A 25,156-nucleotide genomic window follows, 5' to 3' on the forward strand; every position below is an offset into this window, starting at 1 on the left:
TTGGATATGACAGACATCCGGAGAGTCTGCAACATTAATTTGTATTAACAATTATTAAATGAACCGTCAAGACACTCCAGAATGAGGTCCTCTTGGGTCAATTTTGAGTTTTCCCTTGCTAAAAGCTTTTGAAAATTTTGAAAGGTGTGAGCCAATTCTGGATTCAGAAATAATGATAACATCCCTTGTAAACTAGAGAATAAACTAGATAACATACCTTAATGTGTAATTCATTATAATATGAAAAGCAATCACATTCAGTCACTCTTAGTAGTTATTATATGAAATGTGGACTTTTTAAGGATATCTTGTTCCCAAACAGTTAATATGGGGAGGCGTACAGAAAGAATACAAGCACTGAGAGATCAAATAAGATTAAGTTAGAGCCTGAAACCCGTTTGCTTCGGCAATCGGTATCTACTGCATCTCAGTGAACCTTTTCAGAATCGGTTTCATTGACTGATACCTCTATTTCATCGATGTGTACCAAATTATTCCAAGGACAGGAGAACTACAAATGATTTACGTGTTCCCAAACGTACATGTTTATTCATTTGCAGTAGCAGTTAGATTTATTGACAACGTAAGCAACTTAAAATTCATTCATTCATGCAAAGAAGAAATGAAAACAGTACTTAAAATAGCAGTTGTATGCATAACACCTGAAAAGCTTGACAAAAAAAAATCTTGAATCAAAATCACTGGTCTGTCACATTAGCATCTGGTCCTGTGACAAGTATCTACTCTCTTAGATAGAGAAGGAAAACTGGCAGTAATTATCAGCCACACACTGATTAATTTTTGCTGTGACCAGTAAATTTGTCAATTCCCTTCGCCCCCCCATTTTTCGGAAGCTAGATTTGAATCCAACAGCTATCGTAACTTGTACTGCGGTTGGTAATGCGCACTTACTATTCATCTTGAGAACCGCTGGCAGTAAGCGGAGCAGAGCCAGCATGCACTACAACTTCCCCGTCACACTCAGTTGAGTAGATTTTGGCAGACAGATGTACAGGATTAAGATTTCTTACATTTCAATGTCTTTAGATATGTGTCTTGTAATTCTTTCTTAGTGTTAATGTTACAAAAGACGGGTTGGGGGTTCGGTTGGGGTGGGAGGGTGACACTGACATGTAGACTTCCTGAATTTTTTCTACCTTAAGAGCAACCAAAAGTGGAAAGAATCAAATGAGTGGAACTCCTTCAGGTCTGCCTATACACCACCGTCCTAGCAAGAACGAACTATATCCATCTGACAAAGCACAAATATACAGGTAGTCCCCGGGTTATGAATGAGTTCTGTTTTTGAGTCTGTTCTTATATCGAATTTGTATGTAAGTCGAAACAGTTACGCACAGTTCACATCTAGCTTCAATTAGTCAAATGTTTGTCTTAGTATATAGTACATATTTTACCTAAAACATCATAAACATAATAATGCAGTAATAATAATAAATGTAACTACAGTACAGTACTTATAATTGAGAGAGAATGTGTGTATAGGTATAAAAAACATTTAAGAAACATGTCTTTATGCATGCTCAATAAACCAGGTAAGAAAATCAACGTACAACGTTGTATCCAGATGAACTGATTCAATCTCCTTTGATTAAAGAAGCATTTCTTATATTTCAAACTCCCCACTTGCCCCTGTTCCTGGAGCGGGTCGCAACCGATGGACACCGGCTGTTTGACACCAGAAACAAGAGCCAGCTCAGGGCTCGCTTCCCCACCTCACTGGGTAAGTGAAAAAACAATAAGAGCGTTTCACCTTTCTGAACGCTTTATTATTTCCACTTTCATTTCAATCGTGATCATTTTCCTTTTCTTCAATGCATCACCATCACTTACATCAGATTTACGCTTTGAAGCCATGATTACGAAGGTAAACACGTGAAAAATTCAAGTTGAAAACACAATGCACACAACAATGTTTACACAATCCGACTTAAAATGGCGACAACGGCTTGGCGTTGTTCTCCCTCAAGCTGACGAACTGCCTAAAATGCGGCGTTTTGAGCACCGCGCAAAGTAGTCCGTCCCATTGGTTAGTACAAACCGTCGTGTGTAAGTCGATTTTTTAAAAATAATAAGCTTTACCAGGGTTGTTTCATAAGTTCAGGAGTTCGTACGTCGGGCCTTCGTAACCCGGGGACTACCTGTATGTGATAACGCAACAGTGACCCATGATTGACATAATCAATGTGTTCAGTTAACTCTAAAACACACAACGCAGTCAGGCTCACCTTACAGGTCCACTGATGCCAGCTCCCAGCTTCTGGGTCCAGTTGATGTTGTACTCCTCTAGGATGGATGTCTCCTGTAGGAAAAGGAGAGAAAAACTGAATATGCAAAGAGTACCAGAATTCTAATTACAAATACTCTGACACTGCTATGCATTTGACAGTTATATGGACCTGGAACATTAAATGTTAAATGAACTCAATAAGGCTTCCTTTTCAAGGCATGACTTATCTTTGCCAGCAAATACTGTGGATGGGGCTATCAAGTGTCAACCCAACAGAAAAACGAGTACTCCAGAGCAATTTGAGAATGCTGAGATGATATTCAGTCCTCTATTAACTACAATGCACACTGTGTATGATGGAAAACAAGAGGGGGGTCCATGTCATCATAGAGACACATACAAGGCAATGTAAAAGTCTGCAGTCTCTAAAGCTGTATGGAATACACCCACTTAAGATAAAAAATTAGTAAAGAATATTGCCTTAGTGACTGAAACTTTTACATTCTTTGGCTAGTGTTCCTCTTTTGTCAGCAAAAATGTTCTGGGAGCAAGTTCAAATCAAAACCGGTTTGACTACTCCAAGAAGAGGTCATGCTCATTACTACCTCTCGAGCAACTGAGCACCTCCATGAATAAATCCCAAGTCGAACTTGAATCTCAAGTCCTGGACTTTTTAAAACAGGACAGTCCAAAACAAAGGCTTGCAAAACACAAAACAGGCAGATGGGGTCATTTCCTGTGCATATCTACACTACCGTTCAAAAGTTTGGGATCACCCAAACAATTTTGTGTTTTCCATGAAAAGTCACACTTATTCACCACCATATGTTGTGAAATGAATAGAAAATAGAGTCAAGACATTGACAAGGTTAGAAATAATGATTTGTATTTGAAATAAGATTTTTTTTACATCAAACTTTGCTTTCGTCAAAGAATCCTCCATTTGCAGCAATTACAGCATTGCAGACCTTTGGCATTCTAGCTGTTAATTTGTTGAGGTAATCTGGAGAAATTGCACCCCACGCTTCCAGAAGCAGCTCCCACAAGTTGGATTGGTTGGATGGGCACTTCTTTGAGCAGATTGAGTTTCTGGAGCATCACATTTGTGGGGTCAATTAAACGCTCAAAATGGCCAGAAAAAGAGAACTTTCATCTGAAACTCGACAGTCTATTCTTGTTCTTAGAAATGAAGGCTATTCCATGCGAGAAATTGCTAAGAAATTGAAGATTTCCTACACCGGTGTGTACTACTCCCTTCAGAGGACAGCACAAACAGGCTCTAACCAGAGTAGAAAAAGAAGTGGGAGGCCGCGTTGCACAACTGAGCAAGAAGATAAGTACATTAGAGTCTCTAGTTTGAGAAACAGACGCCTCACAGGTCCCCAACTGGCATCTTCATTAAATAGTACCTGTTAGAGCCTGTTTGTGCTGTCCTCTGAAGGGAGTAGTACACACCGGTGTAGGAAATCTTCAATTTCTTAGCAATTTCTCACATGGAATAGCCTTCATTTCTAAGAACAAGAATAGACTGTCGAGTTTCAGATGAAAGTTCTCTTTTTCTGGCCATTTTGAGCGTTTAATTGACCCCACAAATGTGATGCTCCAGAAACTCAATCTGCTCAAAGAAGTGCCCATCCAACCAATCCAACTTGTGGGAGCTGCTTCTGGAAGCGTGGGGTGCAATTTCTCCAGATTACCTCAACAAATTAACAGCTAGAATGCCAAAGGTCTGCAATGCTGTAATTGCTGCAAATGGAGGATTCTTTGACGAAAGCAAAGTTTGATGTAAAAAAAATCTTATTTCAAATACAAATCATTATTTCTAACCTTGTCAATGTCTTGACTCTATTTTCTATTCATTTCACAACATATGGTGGTGAATAAGTGTGACTTTTCATGGAAAACACAAAATTGTTTGGGTGATCCCAAACTTTTGAACGGTAGTGTATGTCCCATAATCTCTTGCTACTGCTTTGGCCAGCCCAATTTTCTCCGTACAAATAAACACATATTGTGGTGTGACACTGCATGCTGATCACTAAACATGGGGTGGAAACTATGTGTGGTGAGATACTGCACAACTAACTAGATACCAAGTGTGTGCTCAGTTCATACAGCCCACCCTCCCTGGATTCCAATCCACTCAGACTGAAGTGTGACCCAGCTATGAGAACAGAGCTGGGTCAAGGGCCACTAAGGATCTCATTTATTGATGAAATTAATATTCAGGTAGTGACGCACTGGCAGGAACAGACCAAGAGAAAAGTATAGTGCAGGAGGAGGCTGCCAGGTAACTACAGTGGAATATGACTATGGAAAAGAAATGACTTTAGGTAAGTGACCAAGTGTGCTGGAGCCTTTACAAGAGATGAAAGTCACCAAGATCTAAAGGGACAACAAGTCACTTAATGTTAAGGTCTTAGAATCTGCAGAACCTAGTTCAGGAGTGGCTAACCATGTGCCATGGAGAGCCATGTGTATGCAGGTTTTCATTCCAGCCGGACTCCACACCAGGTGATTTCACTGATACATTTCACCAAGTGATTTCACTGAGACATTTAATGAATCAGTGAAATGAAATCAGTGAAATACATTTAATGTATCAGTGAAATGTATCAGTGAAATCACCTGGTGTGGAGTCCGGCTGGAATGAAAACCTGCATACACATGGCTCTCCATGGCACATGGTTAGCCACCGCTGACCTAGTTCATCCTCCTGCCCCCCCCCCCGGCTTAACAGAGTGTAGTCACTAAGGTGGTGGTGTTCATTAAAGGGGAAACACTACCTACAACAGCACACATAAGTTGTATCCCTATCAATTAAAAAAAAAAAAATCACTGCAAACATTAAATCTTTTCTCCTGAAGGTTGGACTCCAGAATCTTATCTGTGATGTTATTATCAGACACCTTCTGAAACTGCTTCAGTGACAATGCATACAGGATTGGATGTGTGCTGATAAAATGTTTGCACTTGTTTAACCAAGAACAACTCAAAACATAGGTCCTCTAAAACTACTTTGTTAATGACAACTCTTATTTATGCCAAACACTCATTCTCTGACACATGAAGAAAGAACATCGGCCCGGTGCTTGCGTTGTCAAAAGATGAGAAAAAAGCTCTAAAGAATACAAGCATACAAAAACATAAGGGCAATTAAGAAATGGTAAAAACTTTGATAAACAGAAGCAATCTTCTAATAGTAAATAGTCTACCTACTGATTATAGAAAGTATTGTAATGTAATAAACAGGACACCTCTGAATGCTTGACAGTGATTATGGTTTGACACTGTAGTACTGATAGAACTAAATTTCATACAATTAGGCCAGAATCTTGGGGATGTGACCATGCCATTGCTTTATTAGAATACATTACTATATATTAGTTTGATCCATGTGAAAATGTATACTTTATTTGGAACAAAAAACACGAACACAGAAAGTAAAATGAAGGTACCTTGAGATTTCATACTAATTAAAAATATGACACAATCACAACAAAATCAATACACCTCCAGCTTAAACAAATATCCAAAGTATATCTTCAAAATTCCACAAACATATGCAAACTGGTGTAATTGCATCGCCTTTAACGTTCACTGAATCAAGAGCCAAAGTGGTTTATCACCTCAGCGTTCTGTTTCACTGCCTCATAGCTTGCTGTAGCCTAAAAGTTAATGCAAACTACGGAACTCACTGCACGAAATGTAACATCTCCATGTCTCCCGTACCTTGATGAACTTGTCTGCGTTGTTATCCTCCGACATGGTGGTACTCCACTCTTTATGGATGAGCCTGTCTGGCCGATCTCAGACGTCTGACAATCAAAACAAGCGGCCTTTGTTTTTAACCTTCGCGAATTAACTTGTAGTGTCGAACTGGCGCTGGCTGAAGTTCCCCCCAAGGTTTGTGCTTCTCTTGGGAAGAATCAGGCCATGGGCGCAGACTGATATTCCGCCTCCAAGCTTACAGGGTGGAAAGCGTGTTCAGTCGGGCGGTTGACTTGAAGCCAGCCGGTATATTTATAAAGTGATCGAGGTTCACAACTTGGGCTTTCGGACTTGCTCAACCGACGGTCCTAAACTCACTCTAACAACCATGTAGCATGGGATGATTCCAACCAAGGCAACAATCGAGGTCTTAGAAACAAAACCTAGTATGGACTTGCTCCCCGCGTTTGGTGGGGCGCTGAGAAAGGAAGAAAAGTATATTTTTAGTCGTCGCGATGAGCGCGGTGCTCTGCCAATCTTGCGTTACTTGGCTGCGAGATGCCGAGGATTGCTAAATCGCTTGCTAACAAATGGTGCGGCGCTAGCGAGCAAACTATCTCGGGGTAAGTAACCGCGTAACGAAGCCAGGCTGTGAAAGGCGGACCGGGGAAATGTAAAGTCGCCGCTGGCCAAGTCACTTTACAAATCGGAGCGGCGCGTTCCAGCGCCTTGAGACGTGCGACAGCCTGTCATGTCGTCGAGCCGAGCTAGCTAGCGAGCCAGCTAGCTTAAATGGCAAGATAGTACAGCACGGAAAGCCGCGGACGTTAACAGGTTTTCACGGACGATTTAACACTCGTGAGTGTTACCAAGGGGTAATAACTGTGTATCCCAATAATGGAAATAGTTAATGAGAGCTGTTATGAAAGGTGACCAAGAAGACGTCTACCTCTAGAATATCTTGCTAATTCCATGGCTCCGTCTTGTCAAAGAACACATAAACCAACTCCGTAACTACGCAAGAGTAGTCCGCACAGAACGCCTGCTGAAAATAATTTACACGTTTTACGAACCCTGCCTTTTTCGCTTGTGCAAGCGGCTTTTTCTGTTGTTGATTATCTACTGAGCAAAATATGAACACATATTCCCGTTACCAATTTTATATAGTCGCTTTCATGGCTGAGGAATGCTGTTGGAAAAGTCGGACACAACTGGGACCTTGTGAGGTCCTGTTTTTGAATGCGGATACGAGCAACGTCCATGGCGATAAATCTCCAGGTAGCACCAATCGCGGAATACTACAGTGGCCGTCAGCGTTTCCACATACTTCTTTCATTGTAAGTGGACGTAGACGTGTGAAGGCACCTGTGGTTTCAATACCGCGTTGCCGAGTTCACTCAAAACAGCTACCCCACATTAGCATTAGTCACATAGTACTTGAGGAGTTAAACATGCTTACTGATTCATAAATAGATCAACGAATAATCAGGATTGATTTTGATTTCCAGGTACCTTTTTTTGTTTTAGATCCTCTCACTAATAGCTGCTAAAAAGAACGTTGTCATCGGCATTTCCAATTCTCCAATTAAAACAATTTTCACCAATCCCCCCCCCCCTCTCTCTCTCTCTCTCGTGCAATCGTATTCTGGAAAAACTGTAAGACACGCCTTGGTTGATAGTCCCAACTCTGCATTAATTTGCCTTTAAAATCGCGATGCAAAAATCTGTAGTCATCCCTTAAAGTTGATCACTGTCCCAAGTTCAAAATGTTTACGGCTTTGCTTGTGCGTTTGTCTGATGTTGACAGGAGTGCACGTACACTAGTTATCGTACACTAATAAACTAGTAATAGTCACACTCTTGGAGAATGTATCAAACCTACGAGGAAACGCAAGTTTGCCTTTCTAGCTCCCGAGGCACACGTGTTTTGGACATTTTACAAATTACTGAACATTACATTAACTATTGCCTGAAACAACACACTCTTGCTCAGGCCGCGGATATTCCTAACATCCTATTATTAAAAAAAAAAGAAAAGAAAAAGGAAAACATAAGAAAACGAAGATGATGGAGTATTTTGGTAAGAGTGGGACGATGGGTGTAACGGGGGCATGGTTACATGGGCAAAAAGAAGATAATTAGCAAGATTCTTTTATTGTATCATTCGTTTATAAGCAATGTGGCCAGGACCGTTCAAATATAAGTTGGATAACGGCTGACGAGATCGCAGCTAGACGTGGACCTGTCTCACATTTAGATGTGGGTCGTTCAAAGCTCACGTATTACAAGTAGTCGAAACAGGTCACTCCAGATTGAAGCGCTGTTAAGATTCGGGCTGCTCTCAAGCAGAGGTCTATGCATTAGACTGAGTGCATTGTCTTAAGTTTCTGTTTCTCCTTTTTATCGACTCATCAAATCGTTGAGATAATCAAAAGGCAGCAAATTCTACTGTAAAGCAGACATCGACGATTTCAGTCGTTCGGTCCGTCAGTGCAGTTCTCGGATTGTTTAATCAGCACCCTGGATAGCACCCGGGCACCTGTGCAGAAAATCCCGCAACTTTCCTTCAAGAAACATCAAATTCCTCTTGACAGCAAGCAGATCTAACATGGTTCTCGTGCCGTGCGACTCACCTAAACACAATCCTATATTTGTAGCCTCCTCTGCAATACAACTTTCTGCCGATGGACTTCAAAAATAGTTGTCTTCAGAATTTTGTGGAAAAGCAAAGCAAAATGAAATGGCTGAAGCAGGAAGGAGCCGCTGCAACGAATCCCCCTGTCCGCTTTGTTGTACACAGTCGAGTTGTCATTTGTAAAGTCTAATTGGCCCTAACAACATATTATTGGTCCTAATGATAATAACGTGCATACACAAGCGGTAAGCAATGGTGCGTTGGGCTGCGCGAGTTCCAGCGTTCACCGGCTCACGTGGATGCCACAATACAGCCACTGAGGTTTCATGAACTTCCTGTAACTAGTGCCATGTTGCAGGTGCCATTATATTTCCGAAAAAAGGAAAGAAATTATTTTACATTCCTTCATAGTCATGTGGGTTAAGTATTACTATATTAGTAATCAAAAGTCAACACTTGTTAAAACCACAGCCCGTCAATATTAGAAAAAAATGATGTGTGTCGTTACGTTTTTCCATATATCCCTCCGCAGTTTTTTGTCCCTTTCAGACTGTTTTGGTCTTTTCGCTGTTAGCAACGGAGAGAACTCGAGGATAGCTGTTACCCCATTTTGAGATAATCAAAAAATATTGTTAGGATTACGTAACAAATTGACAAGAGGTGTAATACATACGTTTATTTCCGAGGAGTGATTGTCACTTGTTGTCTTTTTTGAAAGATTATTTTTTTCTGTTTTATTAGGGCATTGTACAGATTGCTAATTTCGCTAGCGCACGTTCGCTAGCTAGCTTCTTAGCGTAGCATCTTCCTCCAGTAGCCAGGGCAGGCAGTAAAAATTAACGTTAGCTTGCTAGCTAGCCGTTATCAGATCGCTAGCAGAGCTGTCACACAAGCCAACACCGCCTCATCATCACCGTTTTTTTTTTTCTGTGTGCCTGGTTCGCTTTATAATATTGGAAAACAAACTGCACACGTTGTCGTTTATGGGATCACCATGTCAATGAAGGCCGGTGGAACTCGCAAGCCCGGCGGTGGCAGCGCTGCTGGTGCCGCCGCCTCAGGTGCAGGGGGAAGCGGCGGGGGACGACAGAATTTGGGCAGGTCGGTGAAAGAAATCACGTTGGCGAAATCGCACAACTGGGGGGAAAATGTCGACCCGTTCCCGGTGACAGTTTTGGCAGTTAGCCATTACGTCAGTTTTAGGAGGTGACATTTTTTTTTTGGTCATGCAGTCTTAAACTTGTGTCTGTGTGAACGTATTTCGGGCCTTGCGACGTCACTTAGCGTAATATTAAGCAGAGAGCGAGGCCCGTCTGTTCCAACTAACGATACCGCTTCATCCATGTGCAGTCAAGAACGGCAGCCTCCCCCCCCCCTCTGTCGGCGTATTCTCTTATTTTAGCCTACTAACGTCCTCCTGCGAGTGTGTGGAACTAACTTTTCTTACCAGTTTGCAAATGTCAGCGGACTATTTAATTCAGCTCTGCCCAAAGTTCATAGCGAGAAAGCCAGCAAATTAGCCGATTGACAGCCAGCGATTGCAATTCAGTGCCATTACTTCAGGTTTGTGTAGCTGGTTTAGGTAAAGCTTTTTGAGCCGAGTCTTTCGCCAGAAACGCAGCTTTCGCATCGATGCCGGTGAAATGTGGCTGGTTACCGCAACAATGCTACGATCGATTTGCGAAGGATTTAATACTCAATGTGTGGGCGCGTGCATGAAAGAAAGGGGCGGGGATGGGTGAGGAGGAGAGGGGAGTTAAACCGACGGGCTTTCAACCTTGACGTTGCCATTGCCGCATGTGTGAAATAGTGCCCTTGAAAGTGTTGTTTTTAGTGTTGCTTTAAATGGTCGATGTTGCAAATTCTGTGTATATTGTGCTTCTTGGCTTGGCTATTTGGATTAGCCCTCTATTCACTGGTCACAAGGACAGTATGTCCCATTCATTTTGTAAGCATAGTCCACCTGGGGTCAAGATGTTACAAAATATGGTTGGAGACCTGTTAGCCCCCCCCCCTTCCACAAATACACACAAGACCAAGCATCTTTCACTTCACACAAAACTAAAATGGCTTGTATTGATTAACTAACGTTTGAGAAAATGAGCTTGTGAAATTAGCTTAAATGAAACGTATTAGTCATTCAGCACAGATATATATCGGCAAAATTGGGTGCTGTCTACAGTGATTCTAGTGTATGTGTGGGTGTGTAGGGCCTTGTGCTTGCCACTGTGCAAAGTGCATTTTAGGACATGTTCAGAAAAAAAATGCAGCCTACATGGTGTTTTGCTGACAGCCACTTGAACATGACCGTCAGACAAATGATCTTTTAACTTGATTGATTTCAGAATGCACACTACTTGTAAATCTGTCGAGGGTTGTATTGACAATATCTAGAGATTGGTTAGAACAGGATCAATTTGGTGATGATTATGATCCAAGTTGTCCCCAAAACCATGTTGCCATAATGCACAGCCTTATCAACTCATCTTTTTTAAATGTCAGCCAATCTTTAAAATTTCCAGCAAATGGTAAGATTAACCATGTCAGAGTCATGCAGCATTGTTCCTGGTTGCCTAGCACAACCTTGTCATAAAATCCTTTGCGAGAACCCTGATGGAGATGATGTTTGGTGATCTTGACAACAGTGCCTTTTTTTCTTTCAGAGGACGACACAGTGGCAAAGGTCCATCTGCAGCAGTAAGTAGCCTATTTTACCTGCTATCTTAGCATTCACTGACGTACTCCCTTTACAGCCACAAAGCTTTGAACTATAATAGTTACATACCACATAGTATTGAATGCTTTCAAAAAATAGTCAGTCCTTAATAAGAAAATAATCAGAGAAAATAGCCCCACACTGACTCAGTGTTCATTTATTTGCCTATTCCGTGAAACTCAAAGAAGGTTGAATCTGTTCATCTGGATACAACGTTTATTGTCAAAGCCAGGAAGATGCCCAAACAGTGCACCAGCCAATCGAAGAGAGAAGGATAACAGCTGCCTAAGCATAAACGAGTGGTGATTCCATATGTGGCGGGAGTGTCGGAAAGTTGAGATGTGTATTTTCCAAACACTGCATCTCAGTTACTTTCAAACCCCAAAACACGCTGTGCCAGAAGTTGGCCCACCCCAAGGATTGGGTCCCCAAACACCAACAGAGCAATATAGTATATGCTGTTAAGTGCCAGGAGGATTGCCGTCACTTGTACATCGGGGAAACCAAACAGACGCTGGCCAAGAGAACGGCACAACACAGGAGAGCTAACACATCATTCTAGGACTCCGCAGTTTACACCCATCTACAGGCCAGAGGCCACGCTTTCAAGGATGAGGATGTGCACATCCTTGATAGGGAAGAACGCTGGTTTGAACGGGCGATCTATGTTAAGACCATCGACCATCCCTGAACCGGGGGGGCTAAGAGTACGTCTGTCGCCATCTTACAATGCTGTGATTGCAAACATTCCCAAATCCTCTGTGAATAGTACACATGGCCATTGAAACACTAGTTAATGGTCATGCCCAATTTGCATATTAAACTAATCATTGGTTTCGGTCGTTATGCATCTGTATTGTTTATAAGGGTGGGGATACCTACAATCAGTTTAGACTGAACTTGTCACTTAGATGAGTGATGAAATGTATCAATAAACATATCCAGATGAACTGATTAAACCTTCTTTGATTTTCTTACTTGCATTTTTGAGCATGCATCAAGATATCCCGTGAAACGTTTTGCCAAAACATGGCTTTTGTCGTGAGGACATACCATGTTCTACAATGATACATTTGATTTAAGACAAACAGAATGGGCCACAATAGAAGTATGTATCTAGTCTGTTGACATTTAACATTTTCTTTTGCATTTTGAAGGCACCAATGTTCAAGACTTTTATGCATATACAGAAGGCAATCAGGCCTTCAGTAGTGTTAATATTAGTTTCATCTGCTGGCTTTTTTCCCCTCAGGTCGTTTTCAATGGTGTATATGCAAATATGAGGATGGTCCACGTGTTGACATCAGTAGTGGTATGTTTGTGCATCTTTCAATCGCCAGTCTTTTATGCAATGCTCCCTTTGCTAATATTAAGTGTTGTTTGTGCTTTGAACATTCATTTATTGTGTATCCTTATGAAAAAGATATAAGGAAAGCTATCAAAAGAACTATCTATCAATAAGCCTTGTGAATCATACTCAACGCAACAAAAAATACTTACAGAGCATGTCATACATACTGTCACTCACCATATGCTTTTGTCTTTAAAATGTCTACGCTGCAGTAAAACTAAACCTGTGTAATTAGTAGAGACAGCTGGTTGTAGAAACAAAGAGGACATTGATCAATCAGTTGTTTATTTCTGCTCTCCAAGAGATGGGTTTTGAACTTGTTTTCTAAGCACGTGAACTGATATTGATACTGAGCCGTATGAGCTTGTGTTGTGCACAGTGAAGACATTTGGGTTTATTTATTTACAGGGGACCAAATGTGAGCTGAAAGTAAAGAATGGAACTGTCTATGAAGGAGTTTTTAAAACATATGGCCCAGAGGTAAGGATCACATGAAAATGCTACCTGATGTTACTGCGAAATCAGCTCTGTAATTTCCTTATGGATGATGCTAATGGTTAAGAGTAAGTATGTGGCAAAGATAATGCGCACTCAGCACTCGAGGGCAAGCTTCCCTCCAAAGGTAGCTTTCACAAAGCGCTTTCTCCATTTCTCCTTTTACAGAAGAGAGGTATGTGGTTCCTCATCCTTCGCTTTTAGGATGAAGTATTTCTTGATTTTTCCTGTGGGGGAAAAATCTCTTTGCACAAATCAAACTGATCTGAACAGTTTTAGAAATTTGCTCTGCAGCTCAGTTGGGGGAACATGTCTTTTACTTCGTATAATTTTCATGCAGTATTCAAACCCTGATGTACTTATTTGATTGTAAATGGCAAAGGTCATATTTATGTTTTTCTTATGAAGCTACCTCATATCAGGTCATATTAAATACTCATTAAAGCCTAGCAATGATTTTTTTGTACAGTGTACCAGACTTTTGCAGAATAGGTGTTATTCCTATTTAGTTGCCACTGTGCTCTTCCTCAGTGTGACCTGGTCCTGGATGCAGCCCACAGAAAGAGCCCTGAACCAAGTGCAGGCCCAAGAAAAGAGGACATTGTTGAGAGCATTATGTTCAAGGCCTCTGACGTAGTAGTGGTGACCTTCAAAGATGTGGACCTCAATTTTGCCAGGAAAGGTAAGAAAGCTAATAGTGCTGAGGATCCATGTAATCTTGGAACAGCTGTCTGCTTAAACTTCCTCTTGATCACTCTAAACCGTCAAGCATGCACACATACACAGGTATAGCCAGGTAGGTTTGTGTCATCTGAGGCACTTTTCACGAATGCACAAAAATGTAAATATGTTATGGTAAATTAATACACACATCAGTTGATACACACAACATACTGATCTCATTCAGTCTGTATTTACTGTTGTGATATCAGGACGACTGAGTTGCGAGTTAAATCTTATGTGTCTGCTCTGAGTGACCAGCCACTGAAGAATAATGTGAGGTATTGATTGGTCCGAAGGTCTCCCTGGCACAACGAGGACACTCAATAAAGGCTGAATGAGTCCCCTTTATCCAATACATCTTGAACTATATGATTCTCCTTTGAACTATAATGGACTGTATAGGAGGATTTTTATGATTTTAGAAAAGAAAAAAATTAACAGGCAATAAAGCATCAGTGCTCTATCTCTGGAACTATCTCTGAAATAAAATTATGCTTTTATTGAATTGACTTGGTCGAAATTTCACATCACTTAGCAGCAAAATCACAAGTGTGCCGTGCCTTTGCGAGGTTACAGATCCAGTAGGGAAGAAAACAAGAAATTAAAACAATTAAAGGTGCTATATATGATATTCAGCGCCAGCATGTCAGACCAAACCAAAACAAACCTCCCTCCTCCCATCGCGTTCCTCCCCCTCCCTTTGTTTTCTTGGCTATTATTTCGTTCAGTTGGGATATTGATTTTTACAGTATAGAGTTATTTTATTAACATTAGTAATGTATTCAGCTTGATAAGGAGCTATTTAATTAGCTTTTTCTTCGATCAGCCGAGTGACCTAAATCCATGTAACATAGTCATTAGCTTGCTAGTTATCATGTGAATGCTAGCTTCCTCACATCCACTCGTGATGCACTATCATGCACGCGCAGCTGGACCAGCTTCCAAAACAAAGAACAGAGAAGCTTGGATTACTGCTTAATTATACTGGTAACAAATTTTTATTTTTATTGTTATAGTTACAACATAAGTATATAATATAGTAGTTAATTATATAAGAGATAAATATATAGTATATATTTTTAGTATATGATATATAAGAAATATAATATATAACAATATAGTATAATATATGAACATAATATAATATATAAGCATAATAAGTTATTAATTATTCAGCCTTAATAAAACTCTGTATAGTTGTGATATACACTCATACTTACCTCCAGTATTTATTATTCCATTTCTTTTGTTTTTCTTTTTTGTTTTTGTTCTGGGTTTTTTTTTTAGTGATATATGCAAGTACTAGAAGCTGCTGGGAACTGGAGTCATATTCCTCATATGCATAAGCACACATGAACAATAAAGTTGATTCTGATTGTGATTCTGATCACAACACACACAGATGGAGTGTGACTTCATTCTCTGTCCAGGGCGCCATTACTCTACTATCTCTTTACATAGCAAATAGTTGTTTGATGCTATATTAATGTTAAAAATCTCATATATAGCACCTTTAAGAATAATAGTTTCGACCATAAAGGAAAAAAAATGTATAGTTTAACACTGCTTTTAATGACTAAAAAAGATCTATGAAACATGTTAAATGTTAATCTCTGATGGTGATACAGCTAGATGTCTACATTGTGAACCCAAGAGTTATTACTATTTTTTCTTTCCATGATTAATCATATGTTCTTCGTAACTGTATTTTTATGTATTCATTTAATCTATTGGGTGGGTTTTCTTATAGTCAATCAATCATACAATATGTCAGTCTGTCTTCTGATGCTTTCTCTCATCTGTCTGTCTCTCCTCTCCTCCAATGGTCTAGTCTCCTCTGACTCAGGTAATATGTGGATGTTTCCTGTTCTTATACCTTTCTGTATATACACACACACACACACACACACACACACACACACACATGCACATCTCAATAAGCTTTGTTGAAAGATGAAAGCATAATGTAAATATTTCCGAGGCTAGTGTTAATCCTGATCTTTTAACAAGCTACTTCAATATTATGCATTCATGTCTACATCAGGGCTTAGTCCACGAGAGGGACACGACTTTTGTAACCTAGGTTGTCTCACTCAAGTCAGTCTCCCTCTTCACCGGATCCTTCATTATCTTCAGGCTTAATGTTGCTTTCAATGGAGACTCCCATAGCAGAACTCGCTAATACCCCCCTTTTAACCTGATATAAGTGAAGAAATAGATGTTAGATTTTATCCTTTATGAAAATATTATATGAACCAGTTAGATGGCATACCACAGGCAGTCTTATGGCTGATTCTTGCTTCATTCAGGAGCTTCTGTATGGAGGAGCTGTTCTGGAAACTCTGGTGCTGGCTTGCTCTGTAAAGAGCAAATACCGAGGCACCGCACATCACCAAAAAAATGTAACCTTAATGGAGTACTCAGAATTGACTGCATTGTTGTGATTGGCTGAAAATTGTGGGGGGCAAGTAAAAACAAAAACATGTTATCTTGGCTCTTCTAAAAAGAATAAGATGGAGAATTTTAGGGGCACTTATCCAAAGTTGTGTAGAGGTTTCACCACTTGTACAATGCAGTGTGAAGGGATAACAAGGATCAGCAAAACAAAAACTCATGGACTGAGATAGGAATATATAATACAATAATAGGGATGACAAACTTTTTCTAAAGAAATGGCGGCAGCTGCAGGGCAAGTTTATCAAGGCAAAGAATACAATGCAACATCACAGTGGGGATCCAGTATAGAAAACTGTCTGGATCGCCGGGTCGAATCCCTGTATTACCTCCGGCTTGGTCGGGTGTCTCTACAGACACAATTGGCTGTGTCTGCAGGTGGGAAGCCAGATGTGGGTATGTGTCCTGGTCGCTGCATTAGCGCCTCTCCTGGTCGGTTGGAGTGCCTGTTTGGGGGGGGGGGGACTAGGGGGAATAGTGTGATCCTCCCATGCTCTATGTCCCGGTGGCAAAACTCCTGACTGTCAGGTGAAAAGAAGCGGCTGGCGACTCTACATGTATCGGAAGAGGCATGTAGTAGTCTGCAGCCCTCTCCGGATTGGCAGAGGGGGTGAAGCAGCGACCGGGACGGCTCGGAAGAGTGGGGTAATTGGCCGGATACAATTGGAGAAAAAAGGGGGAAAATACCCTCCCAAAAAAAAGAAAACTATGTCCCTCTTATTATCGCTGCCAATTGATTTTTACTTTATTTTTATAGGTTGTAATTTTTAAAAAAAAAAGGGAAACATTTTGGATGTGATTTATCTTGGTTTCATTTTCTTACATCACAGAAACCTGCCATTTTAACAGGAGTGTGTAGATTATATCTCCACCAGGCGATAGCCTGGAGGGGATTATGCGTTTGGTCACGCAAAGCGTGTGTCTGTGTGTGTGTGTGTCCCCGCAGCTAACTCGCAAACTACTGGACCTATCAGCCTAAAATTTTTTTGTGCACAGTTATGACTGTATGATAAAGAGCCTGTCTTGGTTGGTGTGATTAAAACCTTCGAGAAACATTTGTTCTCAATATCGCCGCTTGCTCTCTTTCCGTCGCTGCCTGCTTTGAGTCAACCGTGCACATGCGTGACACATCTACGGTTGAGTCAGATCGGGCAGCGATAGTGTTAAAACCAAAACATTATGTATTCGGGTATGAGTCTTGAAAGTAAATGAGAAATTGATCATATTTCCCAAGCCAGCAAATTATTCACTACTGATCTCAACATAGGAGAACTGGAGGGACACTGGATGAACCAAAAATAATTAGCCTTATTTACCTCACCGCCATACGGAAGCGCCATAGTCTCCAGTGTGACAACTCCACTACAAATACAATTTCAAGAGTCGGATCAATCACAACTGGAAATCATCTCAGTAGCTACAATAAAACATTTCCCATGGCTGAGTTATGTTTTCTTACCGTTGTTTTATGAATGAAAGTCAATCAGCAGAGCAGCCTTTCATTTTGATTCATTTTATATCATGAAAACTGCGATGGTTAAACACTTTTGACATCTTTTAATGAGGGCTTTGAAATTATGATAACCTGATCTCTGTCATTTCATGTCAGACTTGTTTGCGTTTGTGGGAGGGTCTGCCTAGGAGGCTGTGCATCCAAAGACTGACAGGAAAAGCTTTTTTATTAGGTCGATTTTTTTTTTTAACTTGAGTGCTACATATTGAAAACTTTTTTCCATATTTCCCATTCAATTGACTTTGGCGCTGTGCAAAGGTCTTATAATGGCAGGAAAAACACTGGTTTTGTCCATGTTCAAGTATTTACCTTCTGCCGGTAGGCAAAAAAAGGAGTGGTTTGTCGCCAAGGTCGAACTCCAGAAAAGGAGAGATACGTACGCCTGGCAGAGATTTGCACTCAACTGAGTGCACTCTTCTAGTTACAGTAAGTGTTGCACATGAGGAGGCTTTGCTGTTGAGATCTGAGGCATACACTACCGTTCAAAAGTTTGGGATCACCCAAACAATTTCGTGTTTTCCATGAAAAGTCACACTTATTCACCACCATATGTTGTGAAATGAATAGAAAATAGAGTCAAGACATTGACAAGGTTAGAAATAATGATTTGTATTTGAAATAAGATTTTTTTACATCAAACTTTGCTTTCGTCAAAGAACCCTCCACTTGCAGCAATTACAGCATTGCAGACCTTTGGCATTCTAGCTGTTAATTTGTTGAGGTAATCTGGAGAAATTGCACCCCACGCTTCCAGAAGCAGCTCCCACAAGTTGGATTGGTTGGATGGGCACTTCTTTGAGCAGATTGAGTTTCTGGAGCATCACATTTGTGGGGTCAATTAAACGCTCAAAATGGCCAGAAAAAGAGAACTTTCATCTGAAACTCGACAGTCTATTCTTGTTCTTAGAAATGAAGGCTATTCCATGCGAGAAATTGCTAAGAAATTGAAGATTTCCTACACCGGTGTGTACTACTCCCTTCAGAGGACAGCACAAACAGGCTCTAACAGGTACTATTTAATGAAGATGCCAGTTGGGGACCTGTGAGGCGTCTGTTTCTCAAACTAGAGACTCTAATGTACTTATCTTCTTGCTCAGTTGTGCAACGCGGCCTCCCTCTTCTTTTTCTACTCTGGTTAGAGCCTGTTTGTGCTGTCCTCTGAAGGGAGTAGTACACACCGGTGTAGGAAATCTTCAATTTCTTAGCAATTTCTCGCATGGAATAGCCTTCATTTCTAAGAACAAGAATAGACTGTCGAGTTTCAGATGAAAGTTCTCTTTATCTGGCCATTTTGAGCGTTTAATTGACCCCACAAATGTGATGCTCCAGAAACTCAATCTGCTCAAAGAAGTGCCCATCCAACCAATCCAACTTGTGGGAGCTGCTTCTGGAAGCGTGGGGTGCAATTTCTCCAGATTACCTCAACAAATTAACAGCTAGAATGCCAAAGGTCTGCAATGCTGTAATTGCTGCAAATGGAGGATTCTTTGACGAAAGCAAAGTTTGATGTAAAAAAAATCTTATTTCAAATACAAATCATTATTTCTAACCTTGTCAATGTCTTGACTCTATTTTCTATTCATTTCACAACATATGGTGGTGAATAAGTGTGACTTTTCATGGAAAACACAAAATTGTTTGGGTGATCCCAAACTTTTGAACGGTAGTGTAGGTGGTAGGAAGACCAATGATTTTCAGAGGCAGTGTGTGTGATATGGGTAAGTTTTTCGTTGTTAGCGGCAGTTAATATAGTAAAGAAGCAGAGGGAGTGGTAGAATAATATGAGCTCCACTATGCTTTTTGAGAGCGGCCAGAGAAAGTACTTTGAGTTTATGGATGACTTTGCTAGCAGGGTGTACCAGTGCCAGTTGTGTGTCCTCATCTCATCTCATCATCAGCTGCTTCTCCGGGGTCAGGTCGCGGTGGCAGCAAGCTAAGTAGGGCACTCCAGATGTCCCTCTCCCCAGCAATGCCCTCCAGCTCCTCCTGGGGGATCCCAAGGCGTTCCCTGGCCAGATTGGACATGTAGTCCCTCCAGCAAGTTCTGAGTCTACCCCGGTGTCTCCTCCCAGTTGGACGTGCCCGGAAAACTTCCAAAGGAAAGCACCCAGGAGGCATCCTAATCAGATGCTCAAACCACCTCAACTGGCTCCTTTCGACACGAAGGAGCTCTACTCTGAGCTCCCTCCAGATGTCCGAGCCCCTCATCCTATCTCTAAGGCTCAGCCCAGACACCCTATGGAGGAAACTCACTTCAGCCGCTTGTATCCACGATCTCACCCTTTCGGTCACTACCCAAGGCTCATGACCATAGGTGAGGGTTGGAATGAAGATTGACTGATAAATTATCAGTCGGTTGTGTGTTGATCGAGTTTATTGTCCAGGAAGAACCCAAGATATTTGATCAAATCCACAAATTGGGCACCAACATGCTTCTCGGTGCTGCCACACTACGACGACGACTCTTTCTCGTCACCAGCTGTCATTGAAAATGAGTGACTGCCAGCTGCTTCTGGTGCTCATGATGATTTTAGTGTGAGCACAGGGTTAGGTTATGTGTAACTATTTTGACAGCGGGCTCAAAGTGCAAGAGAACCCGGGGGTTATTCTGCTTTTGCAGGCTAAGGTTTATTGATTGTCTTTTGTTAAGACTCCTTGACAGTGAAAGATAGTGACCCCCCCCCCACTATGCAGAAATATATATCTTTATGCATGCTCAATAATCCAGGTAAGGAAATCCCAGAAAGTTGAATCAGTTCATCTGGACACAACATTTATCAGGAGAAACGTTTCATCACTCATCCAAGTGACCTTGTCAGTCTCAGCTGACTGCAGGTATCCCCAACCCCAAGCAGTAAGTTGAGACTGGTGAAGTCATGTGGATGAGTGATGAAACATTTCTCGCAATAAACCTTGTGACCAAATGAACTGATTCAACTTTCTTGGACAGAAATATGTCATTTTGGTCACTCAATGCATGTTGTGCACTACTGCAGAACTGAAGCCAGGTCAGAAGTAGGCGTGACTGAAGAACTATTGAGTGCAATGTGTGCAGTTCCATTGAAAGCAACTGATCACAGATGTATGTGGAGCATATAGTAGCATAAATTGACTTAATGCTTACAGTATTACAGTCACACCATGTCTGGATGTATAAATCAGATTTTGGCCCAAGTGCAGTGAAAGCATATAATTAACTGCAATTTAAATGCATGTTTGCTTACCTCTGCTCCTTTTTTATTTCTGATTTTTAAATGTTCTTTCCCTAATGCCATCGCCATGATGTACGATGTATATAAAGCGTGTCATTCTCTCATGACTGGCAAAATTCTGTCCTGTCTACCCATTTTGTGGCACATAATGGATCCAATATTTTAGAGTTTACCCTTCTCTTTACCAGAAATTTTAGGGTGCACCTTGCACCATGGGATGAGCTGGGAGAACCAGATGATGTCAGTCTAGGAGCCTGATGTGCTTTATGCCCATCGGTACATGAATACCAGCTCTGGGATGTGAGAGCAGACCTGGGTTGAAATGAGATTAGATTTCCTTTCAAATTCAACTGGGGGCTGAGGTTACATTGAGCTGGCCTAGCCCCGCCTCAAAATGAGCTAACCAGATCTTTCTGAAAGTGAACAGAGCAGTACAGTACAGTGAAATGTCAGGAAAGCACAGCTGTCATTAGCCTTTAAAGAGAATAGCTTTTAAAAAAGCAAATGTTAACTCTTGGGGACAGTTGCATTGTGGAGAAATGTCTGATGAAATAAATGGGGGGGGGGGCTCATTGCACAGTAATAAAAATAGATTTCAGATATAAATATAGAGGTGCATGGATTTGGAGATTTGGGAATTTGAAAGAAATTTTCCTTTCACCACCATCTGCCACTCTTCCTCCCAGAAAATCTGTAGCACTTTAGATTCTATGTGCATGAGTGTGCATCCACTCATCCACAGCATCCGCACATCAGTAAACATACATGGGTTTGTTGTATGGGATGGACAAAACAGTGCAACCAGTATCACAGAAGACAACGATGTCAGAAAAACTACTGAGAGAAATGGCATCAATGGCTAAATGTAGGGCAGGACAGTATCCAAATGACCTATGAATCCAGAACAAAGGCCGTTTACAAATTTTGCCAGTACACCATTGACGGGACAGGAAAAGGCACTTAAAATTCCTGTGCTTGTATTTGCACTGTAAATCTCTTAGATCAAAATGAGCACTTAGATCAAAATGAACTCAAAATGCCATTTTGCTTTTTTATTGTTATAGTAGATTACAAAAACTTTCTTACTGGAAAAGTGTTAAAAGACAAATATCTGAATAAAACAAAGAAAACCAAGATAACTGAAAAATGGGGGAACAAATAAGAGAGTGACATCACTGAGATGCTGTGTTGCGGTCTCCTCTGGAATTAATTGATTTAGGTTTGTCAAGCTTTGACAATTTTTCACTTTCCTAATCCAGGCAGTCATAAGACAGATCCACCAGAGTTAGCATTGCCAAGAAGTAATGGCTCAAAGGCATTTGAAAGGATTTTTACTTCCAATCCGTTTGGACCCATGTCTGGCTGAGAGTCGTGTGTACCACTATCTCACTGTCTCCCTCCTTGTGATGAGAGCCTGTTTGCTGAAGCTGCTCAGGCTTTTGCTCCCACCTGCATAAGCAGTGAAAACACTACCAGGTTTTGCTGAACATACCACAAGCTTCTGTGTGTGCATACGGGGTAATCTGTGTTTCTGCTTATGTTTGTCCGCCCTGCAAATACCTGCATGTTTTCTTTGCTGTTGTAGACAACTTCACAGATGCAGCAGTGAGCGGAAGGATCAATGGGGAGCACAAGGAGAAAGATCTGGAGCCCTGGGATGGAGGCGAGGCACACACCTCAGACAGCTTGGAGTCCTTGGACACTGATGTGGTAAGAATACATGTGGTGAACATGAACACACACAGAGCACATGTTTCACAGACTCTGTTCTAGGCAAAAGACTTTGATCTTGGCCAAATCTCATCCAAAGCATAATTAACAATCATAGATTCATGCTTTTGAAAGGCATGTGCATTGCATTGACACTGATGTGCACACTAGGAGAGGGACAAAATATCAATCCTGGAATATATCGTAATACTTCCTCTTACGATACGTTATCGAGACACTGGTGCCAATATATCGATATTTTTATTGAAACATATTTTTCTTGATCTTTTTTCTCTGACTTCCGCTCTGCACAATAGGTCCAAACAACTGACGTACTGCTCCTCTTTGACACTAAAATCACCTCATCAGTGTTCGGTTCTGCCGAAGCCATTTTCACATGATATCAATGTTACTGTTAGAATCAAAGCGTAGCACGGCAAGTTGTTTTCTTCACTGCTCTCACTTGCATGTCACGTGAGCGTAGTGTAGCGTGTGTGTACATGAACCCCACATGGCCAGGTGTTTCCGACCCCCTGATTGGTTAGATTGTTCATCCATCCATTATCCGAACCGCTTATCCTGCTGTCAGGGTCGCGGGGATGCTGAAGCCTATCCCAGCAGTCATTGGGCGGCAGGCGGGGAGACATCCTGGACAGGCCGCCAGGCCTTCACATGGGGCCCACACACACACACACACACACACACACACACAGTCGTGTTTCACTATCCTTGTGCGGACCCCTCATTGACTACATTCATTTCCTAGCCCTTAACTCTAACCTTACCCATGCAAACTACATGCCTAACCCTAACCCTAACCCTAATTCTAACCATAACCCTAAAACCAACTCCTAACCCTAAAATAGACCCTTTTCCTTGTGCGGACCTTTCAGAGGTCCGCACAAGGTACGTGCTGTCAGGTTTTGCGATCCTTGTGTGGACCAAATGTCCACACAAGGATAGCTAAACATGTACACACACACACACACACACACACACACACACACACACACACACACACACACACACATTCATACCTAGGGGTAATTTAGTATGGCCGATTCACCTGACCTACATGTCTTTGGATTGTGGGAGGAAATGAGAGCACCTGGAGGAAACCCACGCGGACACGGCGAGAACATGCATACTCCACACAGAGGATGACCTCCAATGTTGGACTACCCCAGGGCTCGAACCCAGATCCTTCTTTGCTGTGAGGCGACCGCACTAACCACTGTGCCGCCTGGTTAGATTGTGTAACATAAAAAAAACACTTTATTTTTAATTGTGGCCTTTGCGATTTGAAAATTGCGTTCTCTTACATTGCAATGTCCGTTTGAAGTCGATTAATCATTCAGCCCTAGTATTGTAGATGATTGTCTTGTAATGTATCGAGTATCGCAGAATTGCTGTATCGTGATATCATTATCTTGGACAACGTATCATGGTAGTATTGTATCATGAGTTACTCTGTGATTCCCACCCCTAGTGCACACAGGTGTTTGCTAACATACCTGCATGTTGTTGTAAATTTGGTTTTCGATAGCATTTTATTGAATCTGAATCCAGAATCGAGTCTTCTTATGGAATCCAAATCTATTTGAATCTCTAATTGATTTTTTTTTATCCACAGTAAAGCCATAATGAACTTTTCATTATAATACTGTATGTGGTTTTATTATGACACAGCATCTGATGCCATTTGTAGAACAAAGGTCTTTGTTTGACTCAGAGCTTATCAATTCCAGATATTTTGTCAACTCGGTTTCAAAACAGATCTGCCTATCAAACCACAACCCTACTCAAGTATGCCCTAGAGTAGGGCTGTGCGATATGACCAAAATCTCATGTCACGATATAGGTCATTCATATCACGATAACAATACATATCATGATATAACACATTTTCTGTGAATTCAATGAATAAGTAGTTTATAGATGATGACCACATGGAAAGGCCTATTTCTTATTATATATTCAACAAATAAAAGGTACTTACTCATATTTGATTATTTTCTCCTTCTATTTCGAACCTTTGTGCAAATTTTCAATTAAGCATGTAACAAAATATAAAATATTAATGTATAAAATATAAAGCACTCGACTGTGCTTTTGTGGCTCTCATCTATAGACTCTTTCCATACTGTTTGACATGATTCTTGCATAGGTGGTAAAAGAGGCTAATGGTGTTTGAGTCTGTTGTGGGGACCGGCGTGTGGCATATTTTGCAAAGTACGGTTTTCTGGTCCGTGTCAGGTTTGTCATACCCAAACCACGTCCATACGATAGAAGTAGCCACTCTTTTAGGTACAAGCTCCTCGTTTTGTGCTGGCTGGTCGGAGTCCCTCTGTTTGGAATTGCCCCGTTCTGTGTTACGTTCACTGTCCT

At 41.2% G+C, this 25,156-nt stretch overlaps 2 protein-coding genes across 7 annotated transcripts in view; one reads left to right on the forward strand and one right to left on the reverse strand.

Annotated features, from left to right (window-relative positions):
* mapkapk5 (MAPK activated protein kinase 5) overlaps positions 1-6,953 on the reverse strand; it is a 36,418-nt gene extending 29,465 nt beyond the window's left edge. For 3 of the 5 annotated variants that reach the window (XM_056282933.1, XM_056282926.1, XM_056282912.1), the window contains exons 1-2: positions 5,981-6,953; positions 2,247-2,320 (exon numbers count right to left, since the gene is read on the reverse strand). In XM_056282933.1, the coding sequence (XP_056138908.1) occupies positions 2,247-2,320; positions 5,981-6,016 (110 nt within the window). In that variant the 5' untranslated portion in view covers positions 6,017-6,953. The remainder of the gene's footprint in view (positions 1-2,246; positions 2,321-5,980) is intronic. The other 2 variants (XM_056282919.1, XM_056282940.1) reach the window with 2 other exon arrangements.
* A 2,211-nt stretch (positions 6,954-9,164) lies between these two features.
* atxn2 (ataxin 2) overlaps positions 9,165-25,156 on the forward strand; it is a 46,693-nt gene continuing 30,701 nt past the window's right edge. For both annotated transcript variants that reach the window (XM_056284734.1, XM_056284743.1), the window contains exons 1-7: positions 9,165-9,695; positions 11,258-11,291; positions 12,563-12,622; positions 13,070-13,141; positions 13,688-13,838; positions 15,711-15,725; positions 22,644-22,768. In XM_056284734.1, coding sequence (XP_056140709.1) covers positions 9,589-9,695; positions 11,258-11,291; positions 12,563-12,622; positions 13,070-13,141; positions 13,688-13,838; positions 15,711-15,725; positions 22,644-22,768 — 564 coding nt within the window. In that variant the 5' untranslated portion in view covers positions 9,165-9,588. The remainder of the gene's footprint in view (positions 9,696-11,257; positions 11,292-12,562; positions 12,623-13,069; positions 13,142-13,687; positions 13,839-15,710; positions 15,726-22,643; positions 22,769-25,156) is intronic.

The sequence above is a fragment of the Lampris incognitus genome, chromosome 1, assembly GCF_029633865.1.
Source record: "Lampris incognitus isolate fLamInc1 chromosome 1, fLamInc1.hap2, whole genome shotgun sequence".
Lineage (NCBI taxonomy): Eukaryota > Metazoa > Chordata > Actinopteri > Lampriformes > Lampridae > Lampris > Lampris incognitus.